At 39.3% G+C, this 11,019-nt stretch overlaps 1 protein-coding gene across 2 annotated transcripts in view; it reads right to left on the reverse strand.

The window, feature by feature from the left end:
- Positions 1–1,722: 1,722 nt before the first annotated feature.
- Positions 1,723–11,019, reverse strand: part of rab3gap1 (RAB3 GTPase activating protein subunit 1) — a 70,292-nt gene continuing 60,995 nt past the window's right edge. For both annotated transcript variants that reach the window (XM_044365292.1, XM_044365291.1), the window contains one exon: positions 1,723–4,164. In XM_044365292.1, the coding sequence (XP_044221227.1) occupies positions 3,916–4,164 (249 nt within the window). In that variant the 3' untranslated portion in view covers positions 1,723–3,915. The remainder of the gene's footprint in view (positions 4,165–11,019) is intronic.

The raw sequence follows: 11,019 nt of genomic DNA on the forward strand, positions 1-11,019 counted from the left end.
AACCGATGGATGATGCAGTTGACAGTAGAGAAATGCATCCCTAAACACACTCTGGAGACCACTCCAGATGATGTCCCACTGACAGAAGACACCAGGGTCTTTATTGTGGCAGCCCATACAGGTCCAGCAGTACCACCAGTGACTCCCTGCTCAGCAAATTCAATTGCTTGATTTAGCAATCGAATTATTCAATTTTGACTTCTTATGTACTTGAGTTATGTTCTAAATAGTAGTAATACTATTTATAGTCTAAAATAGTCAAGATGAAAAATGATATATGTTGTAAATAGTTGAAAAGTTCAAAGATGAAATATGTTATAAATAGTTGGAAAGATTAAATAAACAATGTATTCAACAATTACTGTATTTTGCTTCATTCAAATTATATATGAATAGAGATATATTGAATGATATATATATATATATATATATATATATATATATATATATATATCATTCAATGTTATTTTTTAACTTAACTCTCAAGTAGAGAGAACAGTCTGTCCATGCTCTCTCTGCGTTCCTGTGCTCTTCTCTTCTCTGCCTCTCTCTGCCACCTCATGTCTTCTTTGATGAGCTCAACAAGCTCATCTCCCCTTCTCTTTCTGTTGACTGGCTCTGACTGGCTTCTTTTTCTTTTAATAACACTGTCATCTGTGCACATTGCTATAAGGTTAAGTAGTCATACACTGAAATGTTTACTGCACATAATGTGTAATATTTGGACACATAAAATCAATGAATAATTACCTCTATCACTCATGATGTGATTGGTCACACTAACTGAACATTCCAATCATAGTTTTATGTCATATTGGAGATTATATGTATGAGTAAGCAGGATTGTGGTGCAGCTGTAGACTTAAAGATTTTAAAACTAAATCTAGTTTGAAGTGAGTTTTTTTTTTTTTTTTTAAGGTATAGTCTTGACTTGTTCATTTTGGTGACAATATTGAAAATTTACATTTGGTGAAATAGTTGAAATATAACTAGATGCTGTTGAGCAAAATCCAAATAGACGCCTAAAACTACTCTTTTTGAATCTCAATGTTTTTTCACCTGCAAATCACCAAACTCATTATTACTTGATCGGACTGTGAGCTTACAATCATGTCTTTATATAAGACACGTCTTATCTGTTTGATGTCTATATTTTTTTAATCTTTAACTATATTTGTCATTAGTCACTGCCCCCTGTGTTTTGTCCCTGTCAAAGCTGAAAAAATAGGAAATATAATGTATAGCCTAATATAAAGATTACACCACTTCATCATCCATTTAGGAAATTCAAGTCTGGTAATGAATTAAACAACATCGAGCATCCGGTCAAATTTCAAAATAAAACACCCAGTGCTCGTATATCAACAATAAACGCAATTAAAACAGACAAACAAAGCAACAATTTAACTAATAGAAGCACAAAAATCAAGGAAAATGACCAAATCAACGAAAATTAACAAAATTGGGCAGTTTAGTTGCCCTGCTACTGCAGTAATTATGGTAGCCTTAAGGCAGGCCAGCGGTTGCAGTCACGGACTTGCATTTATAGGGCTGGCCTCACTTTTGTGGTACAGCCAAAAATTTATATTTCTGAAATCAGTACATTAGTATTTTCATTCATGCAATATAGTATCCATTTTAAAACTGTAAAATGTATATTTTGTTAATTACAATATCAAACTTTGTTTCCCAAACTCAGCAGAAGAAAAATCATACAAAGAATCACTGAGACAGCAGAAAAGGTTTATTTTTAAATAAGCAGACATTAAGGACCAGCATTTAGCATGTACTGTACACACATTTTGCCTGCATAGACAAAGGACCCCTACACCTACAAAGAATTTACCACTGGTTAACTTGATAATACTACAGTTCATTGAAATTGATACAAACTTTTGAGTGATCACCCTGGCCTCACTGTGATTAGTAAAGGTACGTTTTTCCAATAGGTATGTAATTGCACTTCAGAGCAAGATCTACACACATTGATGTGTGATTGCACTTATGTATCAACAAGCATTCATGTGCAAAACACTGCTTAAGTCTGTAAACTAAAGCAGGAATGCCATCAGCATATCGACAATAAGTGGGGTCAGTAAACCCATTACTGCACACCACAAAAATATAACAGGTATAGAACATGTTATTGAATATGTTATTCTATCACTTGGAATGTGGTCAGAAATAAGGAGATTACAGTCACACATAAGAGACCAGAAGAACAGAATCATATAGGCAATGACAATACATAAAATATTTAAATCTGAGAATAAGCTCTGAATGTAAAATGTGAAATGTTTTTTGTAGCACAACAGTGTTGAATTCTAGGACTCGTGCACATATAACTGATTGAAGAATTTTGTTTTATTTCATCAACATATTTTTCTGCCGTCAGATAACTAAATGACTACGCAATTGCAGCTCATGAATGCTACATGTTAACCAACAGTCATTCCTGTGTTGCTGCACTGACATCCTTGATGATTTTATGCTGCAAGAATATTAATGCAGACCAACTACATCTGTGTTGGGTAATCAGTTAACATCGATCACAGAAAACTGGCGATGACAGAAATTACTGCTACGTAGCACATGGAGCCCCCAAAGTCACAAAATATATTTGTTTTTATCTGTCCACTGCCCGACAATGTTCCTAGTCAGGGTCAGCAGCTCTCCTCCCCCACTGTAAACAACCTGGGATCAGTCCTGTTTCCCCTTCTGTTGTCTGACAGTTTGCCAGAACTCCTCCCACAACCGGGTTTTTGCTTCTGCAACCACTGATGCCATCCCCCCTTTTAGCCATTTGGAAACTGCCTGCTGCTTCAGGATACCCCTGGGCCAACCAAGCCTGAAAGGCCTCCTCCTTCAGCTTGACAGTCTCCTTCATTGCTGGTGTCTACCAGTAGGTTCTCAGGTTTCTGCCATATCAAGCACCGATATGTCCAGATATAGGGCAGATATTTATTTGTAGTGGGAATGTGATCTGATCTTAGATGTGAGGGTAGGTGTACTCTGTATGTTTGAGCCAGGTGCGCTTTGCATACTGGGATGTGAATGAGCGAAATCAACAGTTGCAAGCAGCTAGCCAGACAGTGAATCAAGGTCCAACCTGGACTAGCGTAACAACCGCTGCATTTCTGTGCGAAACCATACTGAGGGGAAAACGCAGCAAGTTTACCAACTCATCTACAGATTCAGACAAGAGCAAACAAACTAAACTGAAAACACCCTTAGTCTGTACCCTTACCTGGGGCCTCACCTTGAGAGAGACTACTATGGGCCATTGCCCCTAACATAGCTCCCAGGTACACTGGGACATGAAAACCACTCCAGTACAATAGGGTGGTGATTTGCAGACTAAGCACATTGCCACCATATTGTGATGGAGTGGTTGTCATGTTGGGGTCTCCCAAGGCAAACTGCAACTTTTAGCTCAGTCTTAAACTGCCAGCTTAACTACAGATGAAATTGGGTGACACTTTTAAGTCCCCTCTGTTTACTAATGCTTGATATTTGCAATTGTGTACAGTGAAATTTCAGCATTCTATAGTATATGAAATCTCAGTGTGCCCATTACCTGAGTGCTGCTGAAAATTAAATTTTTTAAAGGACCAAATGCAATAAGGCCTACCTAAAGCTGTATGTCTCTTTTTTTTTTAGATAGCAATGATCATAAGTGTGTTGGGCAGGTGGAGTTAGAGATATGTTATGCTGGAATAAAAACATTCACCAGTTTTGAACAAGCATTAGTGCCCACAACAAACTCATTAACCCACAGAAGAGCCACAAATAAAACTGAATAATTTTAATGAGACACCCTGTGTTCTTAACTGCCCTTCCAGTTCTGGCTACAAATGATCATTGTCGAATGGAACACAGTTTCAGATGAAATATCTTCATAATGGGTGTTTGTTCTTAGAAGAAGGAGGTGTCTGAGGAGAAAGCCCCTGCCAGCCTGAATTCTTCCCTCATCAACACACAAAAGAGCCGCTGAGGTAGAGCTTTGGAGTACGGTGCTGGCCGAGGAACACATGTACGTAACAGAATCTCCCGGCCTGCTGGAGGAGGGAAGTCAGGCATGTTGCTGCTTCCTACAGTCAGCTTCTTGTCCTCTGTTCTGGCTGCATGCCCCAAGTCTTCCTCCAGTGGTGCAAGGAGTGCGGCCTAAAAGTGGAGAGAATGTGAAATGTTACTAACTAGCAATCAAAACTTTGACAGGGGAGACTCTCAGAGCCCCGTATGTAGTTTGAAAAACTGCAGCCTGATGCAAAAATTTAAGCCTGAAAACACATGTAAGCTAGTTCAAATATACTGTTCATTTTCACAAAGAATAAATTTAAAGGCCAAAATCCTTGAAACCAAACCAACGAGTCTGTCTCTCAATACTTTCTGACCTCCCTCACCTGTCTGTGGCACCACAAATTCAGTATAGTTTCTTTTTTTTTTTTTTTTTTAAACAGCTGGTGACTAGTTTTTAGCGTTAACATTACTCAGGAGGACATAAGGCATTTGTTGGGCACTATTTCAGCAAGTATTTCATGCAGCAGGATGATGTATGAAGTAAAAAACAATCTGTCTTGGTCTACTTTCTTTGATGTAAATAAACAATATAAACTAAACATTAGAAACAACTGTTTGTACAATGCAATATATTTCAACAGCACAACTACAGGGCCCAAAATGAACACTTAGTTGAGTCAACATCTCTCTAAAACAGTTTTAACCTTCATGAAGGTAGGACTTATTCAGGACTCTATGTGTTAGACACCATTAGTTTTAGCTACATAGAACTAATAAAATGGACACTGAGTATGCATCTTCATGCTAAGCTAGGCTAAACATGTAAATTAAATGAATAGATATATCACATTTTTGAAAATTTAAGACTATCTTATTTAAGCTTGTACGACCACTCTTGTATGGCTGCTTTGTTTTAAGAAAACGTAACATGTTGAACACTTCAAGTAAGATATCACAAAAAGTATGATACTCAGCACTTTGTGTAGTGTTATTTGAAGTGCCATGCACTGTCTGACTGGTGCAACAGGCTGCTTAATTATATTAGACTAATCCACAGTTGTTCAGGATGTACACCCTTTGATCTTCTGAACTGACCTTTCCACAAAGCAGAAAAGGGGATTTACCTGAGAGGCACACACAGGGTCACACACAGGGAGTATGGTGTTACACACACACACACACACACACACACACACACACACACACACACACACACACACACACACACACATACGCACACACACTAGACTCTCTGTAATGTAACATCTTGTTTAGTCATATTTAGAGTATGATGTTAACAGGGAACCAATTAATGTGGGTATTTCAAGGATTTTTCTGTCTACATGATAAGATTTTTTTTTCCAGTTTCCTCATCATGGTCTGTTCTGTGCTTTTATTCAACTCTGACTGGAGTTCTCTTAACAGTTCAGGATGAAGCAACTGTGGTTCCTGGCTGGACAGCATTATTGCAGTTTAACAGTATGCTGATTTTGGCTTCTCTATTATATTGTCAGTAATAGTAGACAAGTAATATTATTTTAGTATCTTCCATGTTACTGCTGTTAGCTAGAGATTTTCACAGGTCGACTTGGTTACTGGTTTTTAAGACCTGAGTCAAGGCAGGTCCATATTATATTCAGTCTATCGAGTTGCCAAGTAGAAGGGGCCACTGGTTACATAAGTGTTTTTCCCCATTCTGTATTCCCATTTCAAATTTTTATTGAAATATTATCCTCATATCCTCAATATTACTTAAAGTGGAGAGTCGGGACTCTTCTGGATAATGTAACAATCCTATGTGTGTGTGTTAGGTTCAGCTTCAATGATTTCAACGTTGTTTATGAGAAATAATGTTTTGTCTATTATTTTGGAATGGTGTATAGCTAAAATTCTATAATACCCATAAGCCTTGGCCAATGAGAAGCGCAAATCTGAGCAATAATGAATTCAAAAGGCTTAGTTGTTGTCGTTGAATTCTGGATCTGAATCATCTTTGCAGTTGTTGCATGGAATTTTTACTTTCCAAATTTCAAGACTTATTGTCATTTTCTTGTGTATTTGCATACACAAAAAACAAAATGCTGTTCCTCCCAGCCCACAGCAGTGCAACAACAACAACAGAGAGGATAAAGATATACTGTATATCTAAAAATTCCCTTTAAAAAAATGATAAAAACACATAAATCCCAAGAGAAAAAAACAAAAAAAAAGCACGAGCAGTCAGCAGCACAGTGCATTAAAGTGCATTTAGAGAGAAAAGTACATTTTTCAGTTTGATGTAGACAGCTCTTGCATGTCAACAAGTGACCAGCACTGATAGGAGTTATTTAATCCATTTTGCTGTCCAGAGAACATTAGGCAACATGACTGTTGGAACAGCTGGTTAATATGGGTTAACAGCTAGCCTAGCTTGCACTCCTCCGTGCTTACCCCGCTTCCACATCCTGTTGCACTGCTTTCAATGTTTCCTCTCTAGTGCAGCTCCAGGCAAGGCCGTTGTCTCCTTTGGGTCCACTTTACGTAGCAGACCAAGCGCACACAGCTGATTTAGCTCCCAGACAGTATTTCTTGTAGCAAAAGTCTTTGTTACAAATGTCCAAAACAAACTGACGATCATAGACATATTTCCCTTGCACTCCACACGATGACACAGACATAGACGTAGACATTGACAAAGACACTGCATAGTTGGAACTAGGAGAGGCCGCTGCAAATGTTAGTTGCACTGCCATCACACCAGTTCATGGAGAGAGAGAGAGAGAATACCACCAAGGACCCCTTAATTTCTCTTATTGTCTTCATTAAATAACTCTTCTGTTGGCTTCCTCTGTGCAGTTTCTCTTTTGGAACGTTGGTAACAGTGGCAGGTAGCAGTTAGCAGTTGACAGACAGCTGGTTGTTTTGATTTAAAAAAATATATCCAAAGATATTTACTCTTCTGTTCTTGCTGATTAATGCTGTTACCTCTTCTTTAGAGTCTTTTCTGAAGATTATTTGAAAGTTATTCTGCAAAATGTCCCACTTTTTAGGTCCATGTTTGAGATGTATTCAGGAGCCCATATCTGGTGCAGCCACTCTCTCTCATAGAACATAGAGAACCAGGAGCACCCAAAATAGCTCATCTCACTTTGCAAAACCAGAGTGGATCATACCAGAGTGAAAGGAAGCGAACTCTATTAATGATCAGACGACTTACCAGACTGGTAGCCCTGACACAGTCCTCATTGTGGCTGGGGACATAAATAAGGCTAACCTTAAATTGGTGATACCTTTTTCCAGCATATTACATGCCAAACCAGCTAAGAAAGAACATTGAATCACTATTACACACAGTGTAAAGATATTTATAAAGCACAGGCACTACCACCGTTCACCAAATCAGACCTGCCACCATCTTTCTCATGCTAAAGTATCAACGAAGGCTGAGGCAGGAAACACCAGTGATGAGGAAGAACAAGTGCTGGAAAGAAGCTGTTTACATGATGCTGACTTGTGCTTGTTCTGCAGCTCTGGTGATGACATCACTGATTTTACAGAAGCCGGATTACATTTACTAATGAACTGCCAAGGTTAGCATTACAGTCTCCCTGAACTGCAAGCCATGGGTGGACAAGACCAATCCGTGATGCACTGAATGCATGTACTGCAGTGTATAACACAGGGCTTGCATCTCATAGCATGGACAAGTACAAAACAGCCTTGTACAACCTACAGAAGGCAGTAAAAGACCCCAAACAGCAGTATTGAGAAAAAGTGGAATCTGAATTTCAACAACTCCCTGCATATGTGGAAGAGACTGAGGAAAGCAAGAGACTATAAGGGGCCTCCCACTTTCATGGCTAGTGCTGAGACATACCTGACCGACGACCTGAACATCTTCTTTGCCCGCCTTGACGCTTCCAGCAGATCAGAGGAGGTGACGCAGGTGTAGTGGTAGGTGAGGCAGAAATACTGATCACACTTTCATCTTGGCGCATGATGTAAGAAGGGCTTTTAAGAGAGTGAACACTAGAAAAGCAACAGGACCATCTTCGGGCCTGTCCTCAAAGTGCAGACCAACTAGCCTCAGTGTTTATGGCCTTCTTCAACCACTCCCAAGCACCATCATTGTCCCCATGCCCCCAACTCATACCCTAATAGGTCTAATGACCTTCTGGCTTGTCAGTAAACTCAGCGATCCGGGTCTAAACTCCCTATGCAGCTGGCTGAATCAATTTTCTTACAGGCAGTCTTTAAGTTGTTCATGTGGGCAGCCACACTTCATCCACTCTCACCTTCAACATCAGCTCCCCTCAAGGATGTGTCCTGAGTCCCTTGCTGTACTCTCTGTACCCCATAGTGAAGTTTGCTGATGACACAGCCATGATCTCCAACAACGAGAGAGTCTACTTGAAGGAGATGGACAAGCCTATCACAATGATGCTGGGAAAATATCCTATTCCTGAAATTCAGTAAGACAAAGGAGCTGAGTGTAGATTTCACCAAGAAGCAGGACAGGAGCTACCACTCCATTAGAATAAACGGGGAGGGGACAAGAGCTTAAATACCTTGAAGGTTCACATCAATGAGGATCTTACATGGACAACACAGACTGACAACCTGGTAATCTGGTTAAGAAGGCATGCCAGAGACTTATCACTTCAGACATCTGTGGGATTTTGAAGAACTATTACTGCACCATTGAGAGCATCCTGACAGGGAACATTACAAACTGGTTTGGGAACAGCATCCAGTGGGACCAGATTGCATAGGGTATTGCAATCAGCAATCCTGAGGACATATACCATTAATGCTGCAGGTCAAAAGCCAGTGAAATGGTTATGGACACCATCCACACCAACAATGGCCTCGCTGTGCTGCCATCAGGGAGCCACTGCTACAGCCTGAGGACCAGCACAGCAGAAAGGATGAGAAGGAGTTTATTTCTTCAAGCTGTCAGGCTCCACAACAGAACTTGCCTAAAGACTATAATCTCTGACAATGGCGATGTAATATATCACTACATACTGTACTTGTGACAAAGATCAACTTGATTTGATATTACTGCTCTTTTCTGCTGTGGCTGCTCATTAACTGCTGGACCATCATGCTGCTGCCAATGTTGCAGTTTTCTCATTGTTTGGGTCTGTTTGGGTCCACCTCATTCTGTATCTCAATCAAATTATCCTCAGGTCTACTCAGACCGGGTCTGATTGTCTTTGGGTCACATGGGATTGGGCATTCTTTTTTTGAATATTAACTTATACATGTCCGATTTGGTGGGTTTTCCACTTGATAATTTAAGATTGGGTCCAAAATTTCGGACCTGTGAAGATCTCTACCATGAGCTTTTCATTTTTACGTTCACATTAACATGTGGATCAATAATATATTATTTATCATTGTGCTGTTTGTTCTATCAATGAGTTGAAGATGTGACTTTACAGACAGTGATCAGAAATCTGAGTGTTTATATATCACATTAACCCAGTTACAGAATAGTTTAGTTGGCATGGGCAATAAAGAAACTACAGTTAATTACAATGTTGGTTTTACTGTAATAGCTCTGGCCATCAGTCAGTGGTCATGGCCATCAGACTGTGTGTGTGAAGTGTGTAATAAACTGTAGTTTTCCTGTAACCACGGTATGATGTTTACATACACAGACACACAAGGAAAATACACAAAAAAACCCTCACTACACCAGGGTTACCATCTTGCAGGTAAAATGCTATGTCTACCTCAGACCTACTGTACTCTACTTTAACAATGGAAAAAACTCCTCCCCCGGTCCAGGCTCCTTCAGAGGAGGAAGGAAAAACGGAAGCTTAATACATATATCAATAAAGGTATGACTCCTCAAATCTCTCCTAAATCTGAGGACAGTAAAGGGAGGATAAACAACATGTAGTAGGGGTGTGTAGGGAAGAGTGCCAAGACACAAAGGAGCTGACATGGAACTACAGGGAATCAAGCGTTCTTAAAGTGCAACACAGGAACAACGAGACTGCATCTATTACATATATAATACTTTGCTGTGCAAACCTCCATGTCACCAAAAATATCCTGCTTTCAAAGCAGGTCACATCAGAGAAACATGAGAGGAAGAAACATACAATACAGACATTTCTGTTAAGATCTGTGAGGTTGGAAAGAGGTCTATTTGTGCTTTAGAAAAGTCTTTCAGGGGTTTCATCTTTTCTGAGTGCTGTCATTTATGGAATGCATTTAAGCTTGCTCTATTGTTGATATTAAAATATTGATAGTGACAGTTACAGTTTAAGAGATCCTAATCTCAATAAGCCTATCTGTTTAAATAACAGGCATAAGCAACTAACTAAAGCTGTAAATAGACTTTAGATGATTGAAATCACAAAGACTAGACACTCATCACACAGACTACATACACAGATTCCATGAAATAATTAAAATTTGTAAATTCTCAACTGCAGTTATAAATGAGTAAAGGAATTACAGTGGAAACCACTTATAGTGATCACGTCTGTCCGGATCAAATTGATCACTATAAGCAGTTGATTATTATAACCAATTTTTTTTCTTTTTCTTTATTTCTCATGAAGTTTACAATTTAATTGACATTTGTATATTTATTACATGAATATAAAGTAATGAAACAGGCAGCTTCAGTATTTACTGAATTTTATTGACTGTTTCAAAATACAGTACAGTTGTTTCAAACGCTTGTTGTTTCACTGCTGCATCTCGTTGGCTCGTTTTTGGCATTTTGTCATACGCTTCAAGGAGACAACGTTTCTCATTTAGAGACAATGACTTTCTTTTTCCCATCATGATTTCAATGTATATGCAGCACCAGCCTCAGGTAACCAGCTGAAAACAGATGGGTTGTGCGTTTAGGCTGCAGGGGTGGGGGCCGCAGTGTGAAAGTTGAACCAGAATCAAATTTGGAGAAACGCAACTTGTAACACTGCGGTGGCCAACTATAGGCGGTGATCAGACTGATTAGAGCTGTGACCCTGTCATGAGGGAGGACAAAAACAT

Source organism: Thunnus albacares, chromosome 11 (assembly GCF_914725855.1).
Source record: "Thunnus albacares chromosome 11, fThuAlb1.1, whole genome shotgun sequence".
Lineage (NCBI taxonomy): Eukaryota > Metazoa > Chordata > Actinopteri > Scombriformes > Scombridae > Thunnus > Thunnus albacares.